The sequence below is a fragment of the Crocodylus porosus genome, unplaced genomic scaffold, assembly GCF_001723895.1.
Source record: "Crocodylus porosus isolate Cpor-Errol unplaced genomic scaffold, CroPor_comp1, whole genome shotgun sequence".
In the NCBI taxonomy this organism is placed as follows: Eukaryota; Metazoa; Chordata; order Crocodylia; family Crocodylidae; genus Crocodylus; species Crocodylus porosus.
In genome coordinates, this window is record NW_017728931.1 from 41850161 (window position 1) to 41876101 (window position 25941).

General features: G+C 44.0%; 1 protein-coding gene across 5 annotated transcripts in view; it reads left to right on the forward strand.

Moving 5' to 3' along the window:
- Nucleotides 1-25941, forward strand: part of DENND2A (DENN domain containing 2A) — a 72825-nt gene that overhangs the window by 12483 nt on the left and 34401 nt on the right. For all 5 annotated transcript variants that reach the window (XM_019544693.1, XM_019544694.1, XM_019544690.1 and 2 more), the window contains exons 2-5: nt 16536-16634; nt 20245-21465; nt 22505-22632; nt 25504-25625. In XM_019544693.1, coding sequence (XP_019400238.1) covers nt 16564-16634; nt 20245-21465; nt 22505-22632; nt 25504-25625 — 1542 coding nt within the window. In that variant the 5' untranslated portion in view covers nt 16536-16563. The remainder of the gene's footprint in view (nt 1-16535; nt 16635-20244; nt 21466-22504; nt 22633-25503; nt 25626-25941) is intronic.

Here is a 25941-nt window from a genome sequence, read left to right on the forward strand (position 1 = left end):
GGGGGGGAAGCACACAGTAGATCTTGGGTTGCTTTTAAATGCCAAAAGTGATCTACTTAAAAAGGTTGGAGACCACTGCCTTAAAGGGAGGTGAACAGGGACGTGGCTAGGACTCAAGCTGGTTCCTACCCTTCTCTCAGGGGCAGGGCTGGTGGCCCAGACTGGGCAGCCAGGGGCTAGCAGGGTTCCATTGGGCCTGCCAGCCCCTGCCTGACCACAGTCTGGTTCCCTGCTGCCTGCCACTGGCTAGATTGAGGCCTCACCACCCCAGATTGGGCTGCAGTTGTCCACACCACTGTCCCCCTTGCCTCTGGGGCACCTTTCTTGCCAGTTGGAGCTCCTCCCCATTCCTCTGGCCTTTGCAGATCACCACCCCACCATATACTCCAGCTGACCTGCAGCTCATGCTGTCCTAGCACAGCAAGTAGGGAAGGGGAACCTTCCCACTCCCACTGCCACCGCCACCACTGCTAGGCTGTAACAGGCTCTCCAGGTTGAGGCCAGGCCAGAGAGTGGGAGTAACAGTGGTCAGCTTCCTCTTCTCTGCTTGCTCCCCTGGGACAGCACCAGGAGCTAGGATCTACCAGGGGGCAGTGAGTGGGGATAGGGGAGGGGGTGGGCCAGATTTGGAGATGCAGGGGAGGCAGGTAGCACCACCTGTGCTTTCCCTCACTCCTCTCCGGCTGGCCCACATCAGGCCAGCCATACTTCTCCCCCCCACCCCACACTCCAGATCTCTGCTCACCACCCTGCAACTCCTGGGGGAGCAAGCAGGGTGTGAGAACCCACCCACCACTGCCACCGCCACTACCGCTCTCTGGGCTGGGCTCAGCCCAAAGAGCAGCCACAGCAGTGGTGGCCAACAGGTTTCCCTTCCCTGCTTGTTTCCGCAGGACAGCACCAGGAGCTGCAGGTGAGCCATAAGGGCCAGTGGAGGGAGCAGAGGGGAATTCTCAGGGTAGAGGAGGACAGGGGGAGAGTCCTGAGGGGCAAGGGGGTATGGATGAATAGCCCCAGAGGCTGGGAAGTTCCTGGAAAGGGAGGGGAGGGGGGATTCTTACCTTTAGGTGCTGTCCCTGCTTTCACTGTGGGGGAAGATAGAGCAGCTGGGGGCAGTGCCTTCTGGGATGCTGGAGTTCACGTGTAATAATGCCTTAAGAGTTACTTACAATAGGAAGAGAATTTTTCTTAGCATGAATGATCTATGGACTTTATCAGAAAAAAGGGCTTGTTTCTTATGAGTCCTGCAGTGCTTCAACTCTGACAGCATGTGCTGAAAAAATAAAAATCCCAACGCTTATGTGCATTGAACCAGATCTATTCATGCATGAAGGTTCCAGTCTCTCTCCTAATTCACAGAGAGGTCAGGCTTCCTTGTGCTCTCACTGTAGTTCAGGCAGGCAGTGAAGTCACTGCTCTTTGAGGAATCGGGCATCATCTTGAACTAAATTATATGGAGATGGCAAAAAACAAATTATGATAAGCTCCACCAGTGCCGAGAGCACAGATGTTTACTAACTTGATTCTTTTTTTCACAGGAGGACCCCTGGAATTAACTTTGCAACATATTTTTCTTCCTTCTATTACCACTTGCAAACAAACCTGTAGCAAGAGTGATAATAAAATAACTACATTGAAATTTTTTTTTAAATTTTGCACAGGGTGATTTTTTTAAAGCTGCCTTTACAAGAAATAGCAAAAAATGTTTGTCTATTAGATACATGAAGTTAAGGGTTTGAACAGGAAGTGGGGACCATTTTGGTGAGGGACCAGTTTCTGGGCTGGTATAATCTATAATAATTCTATTAATTTCAACATGGCTATGACAGTTCAACAGGCTATAACAATGTGATGGTACAGTCCTGAGGGGTATATATTTTTTTTTTTGGAGAAGGGAGATCATTTGATGACCATTTCATGGACAAAAATAGTGAAAATAATTGGCATTTCTGGTTTAATAGTCCAATAAAAAATAATGAAAAAATATTTTGTATTGACCTTGAACAATTTTTGCTTGTTACGTTTCCTTCCTGAAACGGAAAAGAAAGAATTACTGTTGTTTTCAGTTGAGTTGAACAAAGTGCTTAATTACATTTTTGGCTATTTTTAAACCTTTAAATCCAGCAAAATTTTTAAATTAAAAGTGCTTTCAAAAGGAAAAACTGGAATGATTAGTTTAGAAAATGTTGAAACCAAATGTTTCAACCTTTCTAAAAATATTTTCCTTACTTTTTTTTCCCAACAGAAATTATTTCTGAACTCAGCCTGAACTCACAAATAGATTACGTTGACCCACAATTACATTATTCTACGAATAATTTGGCTCAAAAAATTTGTCCATTTCTATCCATGACCCATGTGACAAACTGGTGATGTTCTATTGCTGTATGTCTGATATTGTATTTCCACTGATTTATAGTCCCACACAAAGTACAACATTTATCATGGATACATCACAAATACATCTGAGGTATGAACTTCTTACTCCTACGATAAAGTACAATGTAGTGTAAAACCTTAATGAGTTCAGGGGCAGAGTTAAGGTGGATTTCTTCTTTGGAACAGTGTGTGAGAATATACATTTTGGGCGAAATGTTTAGTCTTAGAAATGTGATCTCTCAATGTGACAGGGGGCACCTCTTGGGGTCAAGTCTCATCATGCTGACCCACCCACCTGTCTCTATGGGGAGGTCCGCCCAGTCTCTCCTTTGTTGTTTCCATAAGCTGTTGGTATGATGAGGGAGACTGCCCATTTCTGCTCTGATGCCAGGGGGTACTATCTGTGGCTCTGACCTTTCCTACACTGCAGCCCATGTCTCACAGATAGCATCACAGTTCTTAGAGTCTCCAGCCTCCACCATCTTCCATTCTGGACCCTAACTGGATCCCTCTTATCAGACAGTGTACTCTGCCCTCATTCTGGGCTGCCTTGCTTCCTGTACTCTTTCCCCTCTCAGCCATGGCTCCCAGGACCTTTGGCCACACAGGCCCTGGCCTCACCTCCAAGGCCAGTTGGAATCTCAGGCCCTTGGTGTCCCTTGCAGTAGGCCCCAGGTCCCTTTTACCCTTCTGGTCCTGGCCCCAGCATTGACCAGTCAAGTGAGCCTCAAGTCAGGCTTCTTGAGCATCTAGCCCACTCTCTCACCTTCTCAGCCCTACTATGGGGTTACCCCCCCAAGTTGTGGGCACTGGGATTATAAAGGCACCCTGACCCACCTTTCACCGGGGTAGTAACTGGCCTGGCATTTCCTGGGGATTCCTGCAGCACCAGGAACCCTGCCAGTCCACCTGTCTCCAGCAGGGCACAGTTCTTTGTCATGCCCAGGACCAAGAGCCTCCTAGCCATCCCCATAAGTTCTTGCCCTTACCTCCTGGTTGCTCCTGCTGTAGCTCAGCTAGGCAATGTTTCTACCTGGGCTGGCTGCAGCAGACTGCAGCCTTTATAGACCTGGTTCTCAAAATGGCTGCTGCCATCAGGCACCTGCTGGATGCCTGATCCAGCCCTTAAAGTGGCAGGCACCAACAGTGCTCTGTCACACTCAAGTTCATAAAAACTTTGCTCAAAGAATTATCAATATTATAAATGTTCCTTTTGATTAGAAATGGATTTAAACAAAATTGCCTCCCAGATAATGCATTTTTATCTTGGAATTTCTCCCTATTCCCCTTCCTACTTTTTTTTTCCTTTGGACTTTAAACATTAATGTAATGGACACAGTGTAAATGAATTAAATGGAAGATTTTTATTATGTAAACACTGTGAAACATCAATGTTTAAATTATTACATATGGAAGAGATGGGAGGAAGAATGCATATTTAAATGCCAAACATACTTCTTGCCAGCAAGCAAGTATATCAAGTATAACATTATGTAAGTTCTCTTTGGGCCTCTTCCAATAAATATGATAGGAGAATTTGTATTTATGTCTCCTATGCAAACAATTTCTATACGTACTATTTTCAAAAATCATCCTTGCTTGCTGCCATAAATAACCTAAATGGCATAGCGAAGAAAGAATCTAACCAAAGCTTCTACTGGACGTAACATAGATAATTGTGGTGAGAAATGAACCTCCACATTTGATGGAATGTTACATGATCCTATTAAAGTCATATCCAGCCTTGAAAATGTCTGTACTTGTGAAAGCTCCTATCATGGCTGACAAGCCACAGAAACTCAGAGCTAGAGGCATGACCTGCTACAGCTTGAGAAACACATCTGTAGACAGAGACTGTAATGGACTCCTGTCTTCTGTAGACAGGACGCCAAGAGAGAACCTAACACACACTCACCAGTGGATTACCTACTTATACCAGAGAAGCGAAAGACTGTGAAAGTACTCGTCTCCTTGTTCTGGCCTCCCATCCTGAGCAACTGTACCTACTTCTGAGAGAGACTATTGTGGTCTGTTGTAAAGTGTTATTAAGCGTGTGGAATTTATTGTGTACGATACTACAAAACTGAATGGAGGGCAGCTGTTTGTATCTTTGTGAATTTCTGTTAGTAAATGAAAGTGGTGACATGACTTTTGAATGCTTGGCTGGGTGAAGGAAACATTAAAACTAAGAGTTAGATCCTAGTCTCACTCAAATTAATAGGGATTCTGCAGTGGCTTCAACAGAAGCGGCATTTCACCCCAACGTAGGGCTGGAAAGAAGGTAGAAAGGAAGAATGGCAATACAGAGGATGATGCTGGGGGCTGTCATTTGGGGTTTGGGAGTTGCTGCAAGGGACTTGATTACACAAGGGTCCTGCTTAGATATTTTGTCCTGGACTCTGTAGTCTGTATGTCCTGGCTACAGCCCTGGGTAAATGATTCATAGATTCATAGACGGGACCTCAACAGATCAAGTCTGACCCCCTGCCTAAGCAGAAAAGAGTACTGGGGTCAGATGACCCCAGACAAATGGCTGTCCAGCCTTCTCTTAAAATGTTCGTTCCACAAAAATGCCTCCCTTCCCCGGTTTGTAATTTTCTAAGAATTTAAATTTGCTTTCCCGTGGTGAGAGATTTCCACATGGTGTGAGATTGGAAAGGAAATACTTTTGGTTCCTGCTAAAGTCATAGGAATAACTTCAAAAATATCTTTCGATTTAGTCATAATTATGGAGTCATGATTCATGGCTTATTAACAATTTGTATTGAATTTGTATGATTTGTTGAAGACTTTGTGGAGTCTTTTGGGATAGGAGGGGCACCATCTGAATGTCAGGAACACTCTTATTTTGTATCTTGTCTTAGCAACCTTTTACTTCACACTTGCTAGTTAATATGAGAAATTTAGAAATCAGGTAGAAACCCCAGTCACAAACCAAGGATCCTTACAAAAGCTGCTCAGAAGGGATAGGATGTGGGTCTGAGGGAGTTCTCTAGCAGTGATTTGTGCAAATCTTGATTAACTGGTGCCTAGGGTGGGATTCAGCAGAGATGCCCATGAGGGAGTTTCTTGAGGTGCCACAAGAACCCAAATTGACTTTTCCTGGTGGTTGCTCGGTCTAGAAGATCAGTCTAGAAGATCTCATTAAGCATCTCTGTGATGCTTAGTTTTGGTTCTCAAACTGTGGATTTGTGTCTCTAGAGATAACACCCTTGTTAACACTAGTATATGGAGATGAGAGATAACAATCCTGATTACCTATCCATCATCCCTCTTGTCTCTCTACAAGTTTGTGTACAGAGTCAAGCCCTTACCTGTCTCTAAAAGTGCAACATTTCAAGAAGTTAAATGAATAAAGGATATCAAACAACAAGAATGAACTTTTTGTAGATAACAACAATTAAATTGAGGTTTCCTGACCAGTGATTTAAATCAATTTGATTTAAGTCAAATCCACCGTAGTAGTGAACGGAAGTTAAACTGTAGTAGTTTAATTTTTGAAGAGGTACCATAGCTGCTGATTATGTGTAGACTCACGTGATTGTTACGTCACTGTAGCGTATTGTATGGCAACGTAACATGTTGCTGTGGGGATATTGGGCGACATGTAGACGGGCCCAGTACCTAAAAACCAAGGCCACTGAGCTATTTAGTGGTTTTGAAACTTCTACTAGTGGGCTTGTTTCCTTCAGGGAAGCGAAACAACATGCCCTTGTCTCCTGACTGTTTTTCTACCACGCTTGGTGAAAACACCATAAGAAGATCAGATCTCTGGTTACTTTTGTGTTATAAGCTGCCATGTGAATCTGAAGCTGTAAAAAGTCTGTAAAAAATGAAAACAAAAATACAAATCATACAAGTGCTGGACACCCCTTTTCCTTCCCCACCGCATGTCTGGTGCACCTTGCTTTGACTGGAGGTGAGAGCCTCCCTGCTTTAAATGGTTTCCGTTCAAGTGCCAAAGATAAGATTGTTGGAGGGCTCAGGGGGAAGAGGGAATCAGTGTCACCTCGCCCGTGGCAACGGAGCCAAATATCTTTCTATTGCTTTGATTTAGCCGTGGTATCAGTTGCAGTTTCAGGTGACAGAGTCTGTTCCCTGCTGACAATAGCTCTGTATTTCAAAGTCTGCACTGATGTCCTCCAGGAGAAGTGGATAGTCTCTCCATCTGGAGTTCCTGCCAAGCACATGTGTGTGTGAGTATGAGGGGAGGAAGAGGGGGCGGGAGGGGAAACGGAGACCGAGTGAGAGAATTAAAAGAAGGAAGCAAGGAGAGGAAGGACTATTTTTCCTGAGTGCTCTACTTTCAAACTGTTTTTTTTCCCCTTTTATTGGCCATCAGTGCAATGACCCGCTTAACCACATCAACTCAGCTTGCTCCCTCCCCCACACTTCCTTTACCCTGGCAGTGCACAGGCTCTCAGATTTCCTCCCTAGCGTAGGGCGGATGGCGGCTCTATGAGCTACATTCCTTTTATTACAAAAGAAAGGGAAAAACTGCTCTCCAAGCAGGCAGATGGCCGACTGTTTCCTGGCAGCTCCAGCACAATATCATTTTTCTATTGTCCTGACAAACAAACAAACACAAACAGAGCTTTTTCCCTTTTGAAAAGAAATCAAATAAAACCCGCTCTGCAGAAGAATTCTTTAATCTGCTTGGTTTTTCTCCTAATGGCAGGTGACCTTTGGGAAGCTGCTGTTCTGGTTGGCTAGCTCATGTCTCTGCTTTCCTTTCAGGGAAGTTTAATCAGGGGGTGCCAATATATTGTTGTTGGCTCTGGGAAAGAGCCTCTGTCTTGTTCAGTTATCTTAGCGTGGCATGGTTGATGTACCAACGATGCAATTGGAGACCTCCGTGCTAAAAGACTTCCAGTGTGTCTTAAGTGAAAGAACAAGTGATGGAGGAGCTACAACTCCTCATGGTGTCTGTGAACTGGCATGGAGAGGGACCTGTAACATGCTCACCAGCACAGTATAGATGGTGCCCAGAGTCCAGGGTGATGGGCTCCTTAAGAGGGAATGCTTGTACAGAAGGTGAAGCATTCATCACTCTGTAGGATAAAGGCTGATGCAGAAGATATTAATTTGGAGGAATTGGCTTCCTCTGAATTTTCTCCCTTTATTTCCCTTGTTTAGTCACGATAAACTATACTTTTAGCCTGGGAGCAGTTGTTGGAGTCAGTTGTCAACACTCCTGATTTAACCCAAAGGGACCCATAGAATAACATGGGTATCTGAACAATGTCCAGAACTGATGGTTTGACTACTATTACCCTGGGCAGGAGGAGGGGGTAAGGGAGGCATTTTCTAAACTGAATTTGCCAGTGTATACTGTATAGTATATACCATGTCCTCACCTTCAACTGGGATGCGACTTTTCCTTGTTGAGCTACACATGAATTCCTCGGGCTGTCCCCAAACTCTTGTAAGCATGAGTCACAGAGATGCACGTGAGCACTTATAATCCCAAACATAGCAAATGGGAGATGCAAGGCCTTTACACTTCTGAAAACCAAGATCCATAGCAGCAGAATCTCTTTGCCATCATACCCTGCTTGTGCAGTTTTTTTGACAGAAAGGCTTTGGATATGTAAAATAGTTTATTGGTCTTATTTTTCATATTTTCACCTGGAAGGAGGGGTTCCTTTGTACCATACAGTCAACTTTTGGGGCCTTTGAGGAAGAAAAAAAAGGTTGCATTTTAGACATCTAGAATTTACCCAAGACCACAACTCTGCAGTGCTCTGAAACACTTGAGTTCTCCTGAAGTCACTTGGCTCAACTGCATGCCTAAAATCAGCATGTGTTTTGCTGAATCAAGGCTTAACACAGCATTTCTATACATAGTAATGTTGCAGTTTTTAAGTTCTGATGTTTTGGGACTTACCTAGGTTGTGGATAAACGACAGCCTTCTATTAGTGTCGCCTCTCTAATTATACCCTCTGTTCCTAGTCCAGCTTTTTCACAAGGTATTGTAATGTTGTCATTGGTCCATGGTAAAATATGGGCCACCTTGCACATTAAGGCAGTGTAACTTTAGGGCAAATTCTGCATGTTAGGGGAGAATGAAAGAATCCTATTTCCCTGTATTGCTGAATTTCTGGGGGTGGGGTTTACATGTAAACATATCTCTGACTTTCCTCTGGACACATCTGCAGTAGGGGCACTTTTTTCTAGTATATCATTCTTGGACATTTGCTTTCTCTTACCCTAAAATTGCAAGCATGAATCTCAGTCCTTCTGAAGTCAGTAACCAATTCTCACTGACTTGGATAACATGTGGCTTTTACCTCTTGAGTCTTGTCTCAGCCTTAATTTACTCATGAAGTACCATATTTTGGGTGTCTAAAGTAAATAAATGCGGGCTCTTTTTCAAAGGGGCTGAGCAATTACAGCTTCCATTAAAATCTGTTTTGGTGAGTGTGTGTGTACAATGCATGAGGCACATGCTAATATTAACTGCATATGCCCTAGTAGCATGAGCCTCTGAGGAATAGATGCCAACATCTGAAGTTGTTCCAGCTTTGACCTGAGTGAGCTGCTTAATTTCTCTGTTTTTCCTTCTCTAAAATGGGTGTAGTGGTACTTACCTGCCATACCCAGTTGTGAGGCTTACTTAAATAATGCTTGTAACCATTCCAGATAAGACAGATGCTCTGTATTGTTGCCGTTTTATTCAGTATGGTCATACGGCACTGACTATACAACATGAAAATCGCTGCATTCCAAGCCTAGGGTATGGAAACAGGAGACTTGTCAAAAGTCATTTAGACAGTTGAGCATGGCTTCTATTTGTTGTGTCAAGCAGCAATTAAAGCAAACCCCGAATATTATGAACCATGGTTTAAAACAAGTGGATCTGTAATCAATTACTTGATCACAGGCCCCTAGTAGTTCAGACTGGTTTGTTTGAGGAGGAACCATATTTTTGTTCAAGGGTGCTTCATTTAGATGGATGTTCATTAAGTTTTAACAACTGGTTATTTCACCCAGCACCCGCTATGAGAATTTGTCCTGTCACCTTCAGTGGGTTGTAACTCAATGTGGAGACAAGACATAGCAGAGAAGGTAAACCAGTTCCATGTTCAAAGTGAATTTTGCAGTCTGACCCATATACACCAGAATCAAATGAAGTTTATAAGAGGTAGGCCTCAAATTATCAGAGCTCCTCATTAAGTGAACACCATTCACTCTGCCCACTGAATGAGGCATGGAAGCTGTGGGAAAATGGTATTCAGTTACATGCAATTAAGATGGCATCCTAAGGCACATACATCATATCATATCCAGTTTTAATAGGATATTTCCTAGCCTTTGAGTAGTTGATATTGTAGTATTAACAGTGTGTGTATGTATTTCATGTAGTATGTGTGTGAATAATATTAATATGCTTTGGTTCCACTCCTATGGGATTTAGTTGAAAACAGAGCAAGTGTAGATGCATGAAAACACTTGCTCATGAAAACACTGAAGTAAAATATGCATCAACCCTAAGGGAAGAGATATAGTCTAGGGCAATACAGAGCAATTCTAGACAGGAGGAACCCAGGATTAATGACCCTGGAGAGCCAGCTCTGGTCTTTTTTGCAGGAACATCTGTTGCATTATTTCATCCAGGTTTTTTCCACTTATGCCTTTCAGTTAGTTCTTACAACTAAGGTCCCTTTAAAATGTAATAACAGGAAAAGTACTACCATTGGTTTCTTGAATCTCCCTGGCTAGCAGAAGCCGAGAGTGCTTTACATTCAAGGCAGGCAAGGTTCTTTAAGTAGATGTGATATCTTTTATTAGACTGACTGAGTAGTTGGAAAACAGTTCTTAGCAAGCTTTCGGGTGCAGTCACCCCAAACCCCTTTATATCCCACTTAGATTGTGGAAGAAAGCAAAGGCTTTCATTTGCCTTCAAGTAACTTTATGGGGGCCAATGCTTAGAAAAGCATGACTGGTCTCAAGAGGGTGCCCCTGTTAGGCCAGGATGAAGGTTACCAGAACACTGGGCTGGGACGGCTGAATGGCAGAGGGGTAGAAGTGGTGGTCAGAGGAGTAGCAAGCTCCTGCCAGCCCTGGGCAGAGTGCCGGGGAGATGAAAGTTTGCTGTACATCAGCTGCAGTGGGGGTCAACAGCTGCCTGGCTTCTATGGCTGGGCTGTGGCCACTGTAGCACAGGTGTCTGGGGGTGCCACTCTGGTGCCCCCTCTAAGTCAGCCCCTGAGGCAGGTCCCCTGCTTGGTCACCATATCCCCAGTTGCATGACTGGTAAAGGTGGTTCAGAGACCCCACACATGTACTTCTGGGGGTGACCTATTGATGACTAGGGGCTGGATCTAACATTACAGTAGATGGTGGGTCTTATTACAATCATGAGGACTGTCCTGTGATCAAGTGATGGGGAACCCGGATTATCTCACCCTTGATGAAGCATGTGCCTCTACCCTAAATAATATCTGGTATCTCTTTGTGAGTGAGATCATCATTAACTGGGCTTTCCTACAGAGCAGGGCAGCAACTGGGCCTCTAGGGTCAGCAGTTGCTTTCTGTGGAGAACTCCCACTCTGAGCTGGGGGAGTTTGTCTCTTAGGGCTTCCTCCTATGTCCCTCCTCTCTGACTCTGCTTACCTTTGGTGCACTGGGGCATTACTCTAGAGACTTCCTCTTGGTTCCATTGTGATTTGACACAATATAGGTCGAGCTGCTATTTAGATCACAGGAAATGAATTCTCTGCCCTCGGTGCGCACATCTCCACATAACGAGATTCAGCTGAGTGCTGCAATCCTGCACGCAGGCCATGAAGATGGCTATGTACATATGCTTCCCTTTTCCCTTAGAGGGAAATCAAATCTAAATAGAGTGAGGGGTGGAGGTGGAAGGGGTTAGGATTAAAGTTTCCAATTGTCAGTTCAGCCCTGCCCATGATCTTCCTGTTAGTATTTTGTCTTGTTGGCATCCTTCCTCTTCTTTATGTGTATAATATATATGCATTTTTGTCTGATGGGTGTTGCTGTCTGTATGTTACGTTAGTTGCACCTTAGTGCACTTTGACATTCAGAAGGGCTATGCACATGTTTTGTATATGGGTGCATCTGAATAAAGCATTGATGTGCCTTCAGATGTAAAGAAACAAATGAGAGAGAACTTTTTTGTGGGCATCCTGGAAGAAAAACCAAGGATCCTCCCTCTGATCCCTTTAGGTTTTACCTCCTTTTGACAAGAGTTTTTGCAAATGAACAAGTGAAGGTCCTTGGGGTCTTTCTGGTGATTCCTATTTTGATAATTACCATTGTTTCTTTATGTAGTGGCAGTGTCTATGATCCCCACTAATGGACTTGGATGCCTTTTTTATGCTTGTTGTAGTACAAACACAGAACAAAGAAGTTAGGCCCTGTGCCTAAATACTTACAGCTAAGATATGCCTCCAGCATGCTGGTGGCTGACACCCTTATGGTTTCCAAATGGCCAAGACTCAGCACAAAGTGACCATCTCCAGGGGATAAGGTTGTAAGTGGGATGTGCTTTCTTCATTAGATCTTAAGTGGCATAGCAAAGGAAAAGCCTAGAAAGGCATATTGTGATCCCCTGATCACATCTGTGATTTAGAAAAGCTGGGACCATACTGGATACAGTGACTAAAAGTATTTGATTTTTGTTGTTTTCATGGCTTGTGCCACTAGAATTGTCCTGTGCTCTCTGGAAAAGTGCTTAGACAGATGCAGAAGGTGGGTCCCTACTTTTACGGGAGAAGTTTTGCACATCGTCCTCTTAAAGATTTCTCTATCCTGTAGGGATAAGAAAGTTGCCAGATCTCAAGGCCCATCCTGTCTGTGCCCTTGATGGATGCTACTTGGCAAGTAAGCGGCTGTTCTAGTGTTTGTGATGTATAGACTTGCCCACAAAAATACCAGACTGAAATGATACTTGGTCATTTTACAGAGGCAACTCACAAGATGGTGATGATTTCTTGTCATGAGACATGGCTGCATGGTGAAAATTCACACATCCAGTTACTAGTCCCGTTACCCCTGTCAGACAAAAGGGAATGGCTAACAAATCAGACATTTACATCAGCACTGACCTTGTCAGTAATGGCTGAAACAACTCACTCCCCCACCACACCTCAATGGTTCACTGTCAGTTCTGTTTTCTGGCACCCAGTGAGGTGAGGCCAGGCAGAAGCCTCCACAGTGTAACTTAGCACAGCTTTGCATATGTTCCAGGTAAATTTTCAAAAGTGACTAGTGATTTTGGGTTGGAGTATTGTGGTAGCTGTGATAGTCCACAAAATGTGCAAGAAGCAAGGTTATTTTGAGGATATCTTTTGTTGGACCAACTGTATATTTGGGCGAGATCTTAGATAAGCTTAGGAAGGGCACTTCATGCCCAAAAGCTTCTTTTAACATATCTTCCAACTATACAGTTGGTCCAGCAAAAAATATCACCAAAAAATCCCTTGCTTCTCTAATGATTTGGGGTCTGCTTGTTTTGAGAGTTTTACTATTAAGGCCAGCCCGCCAGGCCTGATTTTTCAGAAGGTGCCTTCTTAGCTATTTTTGAAAATCAGATTCCTCTTAAGATATCTCCTGTTGGGCATCTGAAACTTAAAGCATCCAGAATCACTCTTCACCTTTGACGTGACCAGTCCCTATCTCCTTATCACGTCAATCATCCTTAGGCAGAAGCATGTGCTTTATTTTACTACTGTGTTTTGAGTGGGGGGTGGGAAGAAGGGAAAGAGGAAAACTTAAATTAGAAGAAAACCAAACAACTACTGCTGGGGATGGATGATTACAGCTCATTTCAAGGCCATTTCCTGCATGCCAATGATGGATCAGTAAACAAGTGCCTCTTTTGCAAACACAAAGCAGGCAGGAACTCTGTTTGAAAGAGAGAGGTCATGGCAGGTCTCACTCTTTTTGGCAGCAGGAAGTTCCTATCACATGACCCTGGGAATTGTGAAGTCTTGTGCATGTAGAAGATATGAGGACAGCCTTCTGCTCTGAGGCTGCATCCTTCCCACAGTCTAGTCAACAGGTTTGAGAGCTCCTCCCCTCTTCTGTTCCTCTCTATCCCTCTTGTGTCATTCCTTTACTTGGTTAGCTAGGAAATGGTATCAGATGGCTGCACTGTTGGACAAAACAATGGTATAGATTCCTGAGTGTATTCAAATGGTGAGTCTCCAACCGAGCCTTGACAGCTTGCCTCCCTTCTGGAAATTTATGGGCTGTGATAGGCCAGCATCCCAGTCATAAATCGTTGGAATGCTTCTGAGCTCACTCCTTTGGGGTTCTGCCATGTCATGGCGGGTTTGAATATTCTCTCCTTGGCTTTTGTTTTATAATGCAAGTGACTGTAGTGCTGGCCAAAGGTACCAGGCTGCTGTGTTGTTCTTTCTGACTGCCTATAAACTAAATTAAATCCCCGTGAGCCTTACAGAGTTTTGCTCATTTTCCTCTGGAAGACTTCTAGTCTGCTTGTTGTGCTAACTGTAAGCTCTGAAAGCAATACTTTTTTGAGTGATGTTCTAAAACTGGTCAGCTGGTCATTGCGAGGGGAGACAGGAACTACCCACAGTCCATGAGTTGCATCTAAGTATAAAACCATTCCACCAGTAAAATTGCCAGATTGTCTCTTCTGTGGGAGAAATGATGGGCCTTTCCATTCTTATTGCTCCAGTGAATCTCCATAGGTCTTTGCAAACCTGGATGTGCCCATTTTCTCTTCATAGTAGGTACTATACTGCATTGTGGGTTCACCTTTCTATTCTGTTCTATTCTATTCTATTACACCTTTCTATTCTATTTTGAACAGTTCTTTAGGACGTAACAGGACTAATAACCACTGTGGCCTGCCTTTATCAACAGAGTCAGCTTATTTTCTGTGAATACTGCCCCAGCTTCCTCTGTGTATTTTATGATGCTACTTCCCATGATTGTGGTTTGGTTCAGGAAGCTGCACATGGTGGCCCCATTAACAACAGAGTGCATGTCTACATGAGATGCTAACAGCGCAGTAACCTAATAGTACTGCACAGTAATGTCACTTAAAAGGTGTTCACCAGTGCTACTGCACAGTAACTCCAGTTACTGCACATTCATTTAGTACTTGATTATACAAGTACTAAATTAAATGTGCAGTTACCACTGCACATTAATGAACGTGTAGATCTGCCCAGAGGTATCTGACGTGTGCTTTGCCTTGCACTTTGAATGTTACTGCACATCTGTTTGTGCCTGAATGCTCGTTTTATCCTGATTTGCCAGGGGTCTTTTAGCAAATCTTCCAAGTCTGAATTTATTGGGTAAGAAGCTGCTTGCATCTGGGAATAGACTTCAGAGTTTGCCACAAGAGAATCTCTAGAATGCTGAAGGAAGGAAGGTGTTAGATACAGACAGTCATCCTCTTCTATTGCTACTATTACTACAGGTGTGGTTGTTATCTGTTATATGTGTCAGTAGCTAGGCACTGTACCCACAGAACGTGACTGTTGTGCTTGTCAATGCATAAGCACAGAACACAGAATTTATATTCTACGGCAAATGAAAATCTTAGTTACAGCTATGAAAAATTTACTCATCCAATAGCCTGGGTGAGTCATTCTTTGGACAGGGAGTGAATGTCATTAGTTTTTCATTATCCTGAATCATAACAGTTAATGGGTGGGTGAATAGATCATGCTCCTAGGGCTGGTAAATTTTCCTGACAATTTTGTAAAGCTGCTCTGTGTTTGAAAGTGAACTGGGTGTTGTTCCAGATACTAATGAGGAAGAGAAGTAGAGGGGCTTATTGTCCAGGGGACAGAGTTGGCTAAATGGTTAGCAGTAAACTGCCTTGAATGTGCACACATTGAGTTGACCCTGAGTTCACTTCTCAACTTAGAAACGGTGCCAGTGTGGGGTGAAAAGACCGAAAGAAAATTCAGAATGAACAAGCCTGAATTATTCCTATTTCTCTCTTCCTCAAAATGCTTGGTGCATGGAAATGAGAGATCCTTTTATATATTCTTTTTTTTTTAAAGTAGGAACTACTAACTTTCCTGAGGCATTTGCTGGGGCTGCCAAACTCCAGGCACGACAGAGTAGCATCGAAGTGCTCAGTCAAGTGGACAGACTCCAGAGGCTTTGAGTTTTTCAAAGTATTGTGTAAGAGAGAATGACCTCTTTCCTCTCATTGAAATGCTTTTCAATGGCTGCAGATAGTGCGCTCCTGAGAAGGAGTGAGAATGCCCTGTGAACTGGGGTGTTCCTTAAGGACCCAGAGCTGATTTTTCAGGCCACTACAAAAGGAAGAAAAATCTGTTGTGTTGTGAGACAAACCTGCTTAAAGAGGAGAGACTGATGCTACCCCACAAAGAATAGAGCTCCCCATGCAAAGATCAGTGAGCACCAACCAAAGCAACTTTTGCAGCCGTAGAACCACATCCATCCTGAGTGGAATTCCATTGTTTTCAGTGGAGGTACCTGGGTGAAGTTGCCCCCTTAAATTTCTACAAAGGAAATCAGCAATAGTGTAAAATGTCCAACTGATCTGAAAATACATTAGGTAACCAGGAGTTTTAGTCCACCTTTAGTGTCATAAGCAACATACCTTGGTATTAACTAGGAGCCTAAGAATGTGGCACATCCCATGGCCTTATGAGCCAGAGGCAGATTAATTCCATTGATCAGGGTAACTGCAGGGTTAGTTTTATTTGTTAAGTCATTTTTACTGTCTTGTGGGGGAAGGCAGATCCCCTAGGGCTATGATAATAGCTGTGATAGCTAACAGTTATATAGTGTTAGTATATGTTCAACTCACTGTACAGATATTGCCTAGTTATTATGAAACATGTTTGTTGCAGTAGTGCCTAAAGAGTAACCCTGAATGGGGCCCCATTGTGCAAGACATTTTACAAATACTGAGTAAAAGACCATCTCTGACTCAAAACTCCAGAAAACTTTACCGTACCTGTAACAGGGAGTTGATGTAAGCATTGTCATCCCCATTTTACAGATAAGTAAGTTAAGACAGGGACCTGCATGGCTTCCTGCTGCTGTTACCTAGCTGGAATTCTAGGGGCAGGTTTTGCAAGTGTGTTGAATGGGGGAGGGAAATGAGAGGTTTCCTATATCCAAACATACAACAATACCTCTAATTATTTGTGTGTTGCTTTGACCTCCCCAGGTGAACCATCACCACGCCAGGTGCTGACATGATGACAACTAGCAAGGCAGGCGACGTGAGCAGCAAATCTGAAAACACTGTCTGCCGATCTCTTGAGAGGTGAAAAGTCCTACATTCTTCTTTTTCTTTTTCCCCATGGGGGGAGTGGAGGGGAAGAGTGTATCATGACTTTTCATTGGCCTACTTTCTGTCACATACTAACACACAGGTTTTCAAACTGGGGTACGTATACACATCTAATGGGTTATGCAATGCCTTGCCAAGGGGTACATGCCTAAATGTTAATGGCATTAGAGCTACCGATTTGGCAAGGTGCAGTGAGTAATGGTGTTGCCATGAATTGGTGTTGGCACCAACACTTTTCTATTCAGAGATGCATCAGGCCCCGGGGGTAGTAGCAGCCACATTTTGCAGGTGCAGATAAAGGGGTATGTAACCACAGAAATTTGAAAACCACTGCCTTAAAACTTGCATCCAGCATCAGTTCTTCCCAGCTTTTCGCACTCTGCCTGTAGACCTGCAGGATGTGTATTTAAGCCCCCCATCTGGATATAAGCCTTTTAACCACTGAGAATACCACCATGCTCTACTACACTGGGAGGGTCCACACAGTTAGAGGCATAGTTTGCCTCAGCCATTACACTGAGCTCCCTTGTACCAAAAAAGGCAGAACTTAAGGGCCCCTGAGACTTGTGAACAGTGAACCTGGCCAGTATCACCCTTCCCTTTAGTAAAAGAGGATGCCTGTAGTCATGTGGGGAGATTGCTCTGATGTGCTGTAATTACAGTGTGTCAGAGCAGATTCAGTTAATCAAGAGTGCTGGAGAGTGCTAGTTAGTGTGCTGTAGCAGCCTCCGCATCTCATGTATCAGTGTCCCCAGGCTTCAAAATGGTGGCAGGGATGCTTTAACGAAAGCTCATTAGACTCACCCCACTCCACCCCACCCCAGAGCACATATAAAAATACCCAGAGATTCAACATTCCCAGGCTGGGTGTGAGCTACAGCTGGATACACAGTGGCTATCAGGCTTGCCTACACAACCACTCCACCAGCATGAAACTTAGGGGTGGTCTGTCCATGTCCTTTTGTACCAGTGAATCTAAAATGAATTTATTTGCATTGCTGCTGTCTCCTAGCATGGATGCACTTAGTGGGTAGGTTTAAGTTGGTTCAATCTTAGTAGTTTCCACCCATATAAGTAAATTAATTTGACATTGATTTAGTTATCGTGGTGCCTGCTTTTGAGCATGCTTTGCAGTGTTTGGAGTTTGAAACTGTTTTGTATAAATGTAAATGTTAAGTTATATTGCCACTATGGCATTGCTGCTGCTGCTGCTGCTGCTGCTTTAACTGCTAAAGGGGACCAGGCCCAGCCTCTATTACGGATACAGCTCTGCTGGCAGAAGGTGTTTTTCTTTCATGGGACGTGCACCAGCTCCCCTGAACTTCAGAATCTTTGCTGGGAGAAGTCAGCTTCTGTAGGCAGTACTAAGTCCATGCCAGGGGTTTTGCTGGCAGAGCAACATCAGCTACAGGTTGTGATCTTTTTATCCACCTCTCCCCCTGGCCAGCTTTGCTCTGGCCTCATAATTTAGTAATGTAGATAACAGCCTCATCTGTCCAGCTACAGCACCCTGAATGTCAATGGAAGCACTTTGAAATCCTTGGGTGAAATATGCTTTTAGAAGGGCATGTTTATTTTATGAGCCCATATAAATTTTTGGGCTCGTCAAATAATTAATTAATAGTAATTAAGTAGTTCTATCCCTTGCTATGGCAATGTTGGTCCAATTGTCTAAGTCCTAGGTTGTGTGCTTTGTGGGGCAGGGGCTGTCTCTGTATTCATTTGTACAGTCTCTAGTATGATGGGACCTCTTTGGAAGCCCCTCAATGTTTACTGCTTTAGGAATGATTACCACACATAAAGGTGTAATATTTTTATAATAATATACATTTGGAAAAGGCCTGAGAGAGTAACATTGTTGAGAAAGGTGTCACTCTAGGTTCTTCTTTCTATTTCCTACATCTCAAAGTCAGAAGAGATCCTTGTTGATTGTGTGGACTGACCACCCATATGATCATGTGGACTGACTGCCTGGTAGAAGCCATAACATTTCACCCAACAATTGTTGTATTGAGTTGGCTTAGGGCCCGTCTTTTGAAACAACATCCAGTCCTGATGTACAGACTCCAAATGATGGAGTATTTATCACAGTCCTTAATCTGTTCAAGTGGCTAATTTCTCACTTTTACTTCCAGTTTGAAGATTGCTGACTTAGTTTTCAGCCAGTGGCCTTGTTAGACTACTTAGAAGTACTGAGTATACTCTAGAAGAATATTGTCACCATCCCTAATCACAAGATCATAGAAAATGAGGCTTGGAAGGGACCTCAGGAGGTCATCTAGTCCAACCCCCTGCTTAAAGCAGGACCACTCCTAACTAGATTATTCCAGCTAGGGCTTTGTCTAGGTGGGCCTTAAAAACCTCCAAGGACAGAGATTCCATCACCTGTCTAGGTAACCTGTTACAGTGCTTTACTACCCTCTTAGTGAGAAAGCTTTAACTAATATCCAACTAAAACCTCCCTTGTTGCAACTTGAGACCATTGCTTCTTGTTCTGTCATCTGTTGCCACTGAGAGCAGTCCAGCTCCATCTTCTTTGAAATCCCCCTCCAGGTAGTTGAAGGCTACTATTAAATCCCCCTCTCAGTCTTCTCTTCTGCAAACTAAATAAGCCCAATTCCCTTGGCCTCTCCTCAGAAGTCATGTGCCCCAGCCCCGAACCATTTTCATTGCTTGTTGCTGGACTCTCTCCAACTTGTCCACATCCTTTCTATAGCAAGGAGCCCAAAATTAGACACAGTCCTCCAGATGTGGCCTCACCAGTGCAGAATAGAACAGAGTAATTACTTCCCTCAATCTGCTGGCAGTGCTCCTACTAATGCAGCCCAGTATGTTGTTAGCTTTCTAATCTATTCATCTCTTTGGTAGCTATGGTTTAAAACAGTGGGGGCCAACCTTTTTGGCAGGACTGCCACAAATTAGTGTCACACCTTCCCTAAGTGCCACTCCAATCCTTTCCCTTGTCCAATCTGATGCTCTGCTTTCTGCACCCTGACCTGTACTCCCTGATTTGTTGCTTTGCTTTCTGCCCTGTGCTTCCTGCTTTATCTGGTGCCCTGCTTTATGCCCCCTGCCTTACCTACTATTGTGCTGCCTGTCCCCACCTCAATCTGCCATGCTCCGCTCACCATCTGCCCATGCCATTTAAGGCACCTGTACAACAGGTTGGCTATCTGTGGTTTAGTAAGCTAGTATCCAGTTGGTTTGTCTGTCAGTATACCTCTCTAATGTTCTAAGTACCTAAAAAGTCTACTAGTCATTTAAAAATACAGACATACATGCACATTTGATGTACTGTCAATATCAATACACGTAATCCAAAACTATAAATTCACACACCTGGAACCGTCTCCACCATTAGAGAAAGTATAGGGCAATAGGTAGATCTTGTGCCGAATGTGGGCTTTGTTTCAGGAGGAAAGTAGAGGAGACAAGAACAATCCCCAGAGAAAGCCTTGCAGCAAGACAGTCAACAATCAGCCCAAGCATCCCATCTGACCTCACCTTTCTGGGCAGAGTGTATAGAGCTGATGAACCAATGACCAACATAAAGTAATGCTTCTTTTTTGTCTTTTCTGTGTAGGATCAAGATATCAAGGGAAAACAATAAAATTGCTGGGGAAGAATTAGAAAGACTTTCATTCAGGTGTACCAATAAAGACTGTTCTGAAGGAGCCAACATCATTCTGCATCTGGAATCTAAAGCTGGAAAAGTTTCTTCTGTGCTGAAAAACCCATTGACAGCACTGGAGAACTTGATCCTGAATCCAAAGCTAGACTGCTTTCAGCAGAATATGCTGAGTCCCAAAATGATCATCAGTGACCCATCTGTGGATCTCAGTGTCAAAGAAAACAGTAAAATCATAAGGAAGCAAATCAGAGGCACTCAGAACTCATGGTCATCTGGAAAAGTTGGTTTCAGAAATAAGTCCTTCAGCATCAAGGACAAGATTTCTGAATGGGAAGGGAAAAAAGAAACACCCTCTCCTGTGGCTGCATGGAAGGAAGATGAGCTAGGAGTGAAAGAGGAGCAGAAGACATCATGCGTGGTGGAAAAGATGAGTGGGGAAGTTTTGGTGAATCGCAAAGTAGACACCAAGAAGCTTGTAAACTGGGAACTGGAATGCAAAGGGATGGCAAAAGAGAATGAAAAGAAAGCAGACACTCCAAAGGGTACAGGACAAGGGGTGGAGAGGAAGGTAGAACTGAAGGAGAAGGAAGAGGAAGTTGAGGCCAGTGTTGGAAAATGCAAGGATTTGAAAGTTGGTAAGTGGGAGGTCCAGAAAGAGAACCTTTCAGTACTGAATCAGGTCAAGAAGTTGGAGCAGGCCTTGAAGGAAGGGTCAGCAGAGCTGCAGCCTCAGTTACCAGGTACCTACTATTCCCCACACTGTCTGCCGGAGAAGGTATTTGAGGGACAGACTCCTTCAGAGGGCCAGGAGGGCATATGTGGCTCTGAACTCAATAAGGGGCTTCTCAGCTTGGACTCGGAAGGCAGTGAGCCAATTTTTGGGACTCTAGAAGAGGTAAAACCATCTAAAGTGAAATGCAAAGACCACAATGCGGAGAACGTATACACAGAGCCGGGAGCACCAGAGAAGAAACCCTTCATCAACCCGTTGCCAAAGCCCCGACGGACTTTTAAACATGAGGGGGAAGAGGGCTGGACTCCAGGAGCTAGAAATAAGAGAAACTTGCCCCCTTTGCCATCCATACCTCCCCCTCCTCTTCCCTCTTCTCCTCCTCCTTCAGCTGTCAGCAGAAGACTGTGGAATGGGAAACATAAGAACAATGCTGACCACAGGTATTCTTTATTTCACTAATGCTGGGGTTGGAGCTCTTCATTAATGTGCCTTTGTGGTACTGTTCTACTCCTAAAAGAGGGTTCCACAGAAATGACATCTCATCAGGGTCCACATCTTGACTTTGTTCATAAAATCAAAAGCTGGCTTTCTCACAGCTTCCTATATTTACCCTGGGGCCTGAAAGTGAACTAAGGCACCATTGCCAGCCATCTTGTGCTCTCAGTGACACCTCTGCAAGCCTGCTGAAGGCCAAAAGTAATTCACTGGGGTAAGTGAGGCCAGACTTTGGCTTGGAGATCCCATTACTAGTGACAGTGTGCAAGAACAAATGATTCTAGCTTGACTTTCTGATCCCAGGGTGAATATCTGGTGATATGCAGTGTAGTCGCACCTTTTTTTCAATCTAGCAGTCTGTTCACTTGCAAACTGAGCGATGCTGATCAGGAGTCCTTGAGAGATGATTGAACATGAGACCCTACCATGCCATTTTCACAGACTGACTCAGTAGAGGATCTATTTTAAAAATAAAAATCCCTGATTTCATTTGGACTGGGAGAGGGAAGGAGATGAAACCTTTCCATGCTTGATTGGAGAGGACACTCCATTGTTTTTCTTCCATGTTCCCTGTGTGGTTCAGTGTGTGATTCTTGCTGTCCTACACTGTTCCTAAGAGACATACTTTTTTCCACATAGTCAGTAGGGCCTGAGATGAATAGGACTGCTAGTTCAGTAAGGTACTACTACTTATTTCACAATGTCCCACATAGTGTTTTGCACCTGTGTCATACCCGTTACAAGATGAATAATCCATTGCAGTCCTATCATTTGCTGACTACTGTCACTCTCATGAAAAACAGCTCTCACTGTGTCCTCGATGCTTCACATGCTAAAGGGGGGGGGTGGGGTCTGTAAAGTAGGCTCTTCATTCTGCTGGCTACATGACATGCTGGATATTAGCTAATGAAATTGATTTAATGGGCTTCTAGAAGCTGTTTGTCTATATCACAGTTCTGTTTCCTTCTCCCCACAATGGCACAGGAAGTCTTATGAATTTGAAGACTTGCTGCAGTCGTCCTCCGAGAATGGCCGGGTGGATTGGTATGCTCAGACCAAGCTGGCCCTCACGCGCACTTTATCAGAGGAAAACGTCTATGAAGATATTCTAGGTAGGACCTTTTGTGGGGGCGGGGAGGCTGGTAGGGCTGGAAAACTAGAAAGGTTTGTGGACAACAATAAGTACATGTCACAGTCTTTGGGGGGTCTGAAGAAAGTGTATTTATTTTCTCTGGGTGCACTGGCAAGGAGGAAACAAAATGGAATAAAACTTAATGCCTCAAAAATTAGCCAGAGGATTTTTGGGACCCAACTTTTGAATTTTATTCTGCAAGGAAAGACCTTAAGTGAACTTCTTTACACTGGGATAGGAAGGGAACAGGTACTGCTATATCCAAAAAGGTTGGTTCATATGGTGGGGGTGGATGTTAACCACAGGTTCTCAGGAAAAAGCAGGATACTTCTGTTTGGATCCAGACTCTGGCTGGTTAGAGAGGTCTCATGAAGAACATTAGACTGCATCCCAGGAGGCAGTGTCCAGTGCTATCGTAGGTGAGAAGAGGACAGTGTTTGCTGTACATTTTTAAAACTGTCTGACTTTGGCATGAGTTAGGGGGCCCACATTTGCCTTCTTTCCCCTGCTGGTTTTGGGGCCAAAGGGATACAGAATGCCTTAGCAGCTGCTGATTTTTTTTACCTTTCAGAAACACAATAGAAGGGTCACCCTGCCAGCTGGAATAACAAGGGTAGCATTACAGGGCTAACGTACTGGCAAATCTATCCATTCATGTAAGACTATGCCCCTCTCCCCACACTTGCAAAGAACTCAAACACCATGCTGAAATTCCTACCCTTGAAAGCTTTGGATTGGAAAGGTTAGAAGGAAGTGGGTTATTGATAATAGCAAATGGGACACACTTGAGTTTTTGTTTCTTTTCTATGCACTTAGGCTTTGCCCAGCTCTGTCTGGAGTTAATGATCTTTAATTGACCCCTGCAGCCCTAGGGCTGTTTTCATGCTATTGTAGAGGAGGAAAGGGCTGACAGGGATGTCTGCAACAAAGCTACAATTTTATATTTCACCAAACCACAAGCTGGGAGACTTCACCAAGGATAAACAGCAACAATTAGGAAACGCCACCAGTGGATGGGGCTGGGAAGGATGGGTAGTTTTTAATAGTTCAGCCCTTCCTTCTACCACAGAATGCTAGCAGTAACCCAAAGAAGGTGAACCCAAACACACACGTATGCACACACTCATATGCGCATGCACACATTTTATTGTTCTTAGTACTAGAACTGTCTACATGTGACTTAGTTTTCCATCCCACTGTTCTTGTATCCCATCCAACACTGTTCACTGGGAGTCCTGAAATTCAGCATAGAACAGTCAGAAGGAAGGGTTTACAGGTTGTGGTGGGTAAAACTATATATCCCAGACTGATTCAGGCTGGACATGGTGCCGAACACTGAAAACCACATTGGTGGCAAAAGGAGACCTGCACTGCCACTTGTCTCAAGGACTAATTCAAGTGTTTTCAGTGCTGTTCAGAGATGCACTATTGAACTAACTTCTCTTCATTGAAAACCCACCTCCAAAACAAGGTCTGTAGTTCAGAGACAGAAATGGGTGTCTCTCCAGTATGTTCACCCATGGCTTTCTTTGCCAGTCATAATCAGGAGAATTTCTACCTCCCTCAGGTTGGTGAATTCAGACACTAGTAGAGCTGCTTGCAGATGTAACACCCCCCCCGCCAATTTGCTTTACTAGAAGAAGCAGTGCATTAGTTCAACCCAGCTCTGCAGTGTCTGTATAGATCAGGCCCTTTGGCAGGACTTTTTGACACTTTTATCTAATAGCTGATTTAATCAGCTATAGGACAAAAGCGCCAAAAAATCCCCACTAAAATACCCAATCTATCAATTTGCTGCAAAGCCAGGTTGAATGAATGTGCTGCCTCTTCTGGGCATGCACTGGGCTTGGCACAGGAGCATTTTTGGTTTTTTTTTTCCAACGTCTGCAAGCAGCCTTAGGAGTGAGTCGCACATAAAATCATAGTAACAAAGACTGAGGCAAAAGAAGTCTTTTCTATTGTGTTCTTGTATGATGACTTCAGCTGCTTTCCCTCCGCATGTTGAACTCTGGTACAACAGGTTGCTACATAGAGCAGATAGGGAACACAGATGATGTATGGGTTCAAAAATAAATCTGCATGCAGTTCCTGCCTCCTAAGGCCAGCAGCTCTTGCCTAGGAAACAGGAGATCTTGGTTTAGACCTCCTCAACCAGGTCTCTATCTCCTGCTTCATGGCAAAGTGCTCTAACCACCAGGCCAGGGATTAGGCATTGCCTAGTCCAGTGATTCTCCATCTTTTTAGACTCAAGGCACTCCTCCAAAACTTTTCAAAATTTAGCAGCACCCCATGGAAAAAACAAATATAAATATATTGCTAATATTGTAGTATAAACACTAATTGTATTAATTCATATGTTATTAATCAGTTGGATCTTTATAATTATATTACATTCACCCCGCCCTGCCATTCTTGCTGTGGCCAGGTGGAACTACACCATGTGCCACCTGCAGAGCCAGATCTAGAAGTGGCTGTTCCATGAACATTTGCTCTTGCTGCAGCCTTTTCTGGTCCAACCTTGTATGGTGTCTCCCAGAACCAGAGGCATGTGGGGCAAGTAAAACTTGTCTCCAACAGCATAGGGCTTAACTTGAGGGTGTAATGTGTCTTTTCCCTCTCTAATCCCTGTGGCCTGATTCTGCAGTTGTATATAACTGTGTCAGAGTTTGGACATGATCCAGTAACCAGCTGGATTCCCTGAGCTGGAGAGAGGGAAGTGAGTGCAAGAATGTTTGAGAGCAAGTCTTTATAGCAGACTAAGGAAAGGCCAGAGGATCCCAGTAGAGATTTTATGGCCAACTTCAAGGATTTTTTGTGTTTCTTACTTAGCACTTGTGATTTGTTGCTGCAGATCCTCCTTCGAAGGAAAACCCCTATGAAGACATTGAGACTAATAGCCGCTGTCTAGGAAAGAAGTGTGTCCTGACCTTTCCAGCATCCCCCACCTCATCAGTTCCTGGAACCCCCACCAAGGTATCTTGTACAGCCAGCGTGACTCAAATTTTCAGTTCCCAAAATAATTTGCATTAAACCCTGACTGCCACCGAAGTCGATGGTGTTTTTGCCATTGAGTTTAACTGGATAGGATTTCCCACTTCATATCTTAGCTACTGAGATAGAGGCAGAATATGGGGAGCTGAGGCCCATAAGCACAGGATTTCCTGAGCCCACCTTTTGGTATAATGCTGATTTCACTCTTCTCACAACGGGGCTAACACCTGAGCAGCACATAGGCCTCATGTATCCAGAATTCACTTGATAGTGGGAGCTAGGACGATGTGTACCACTT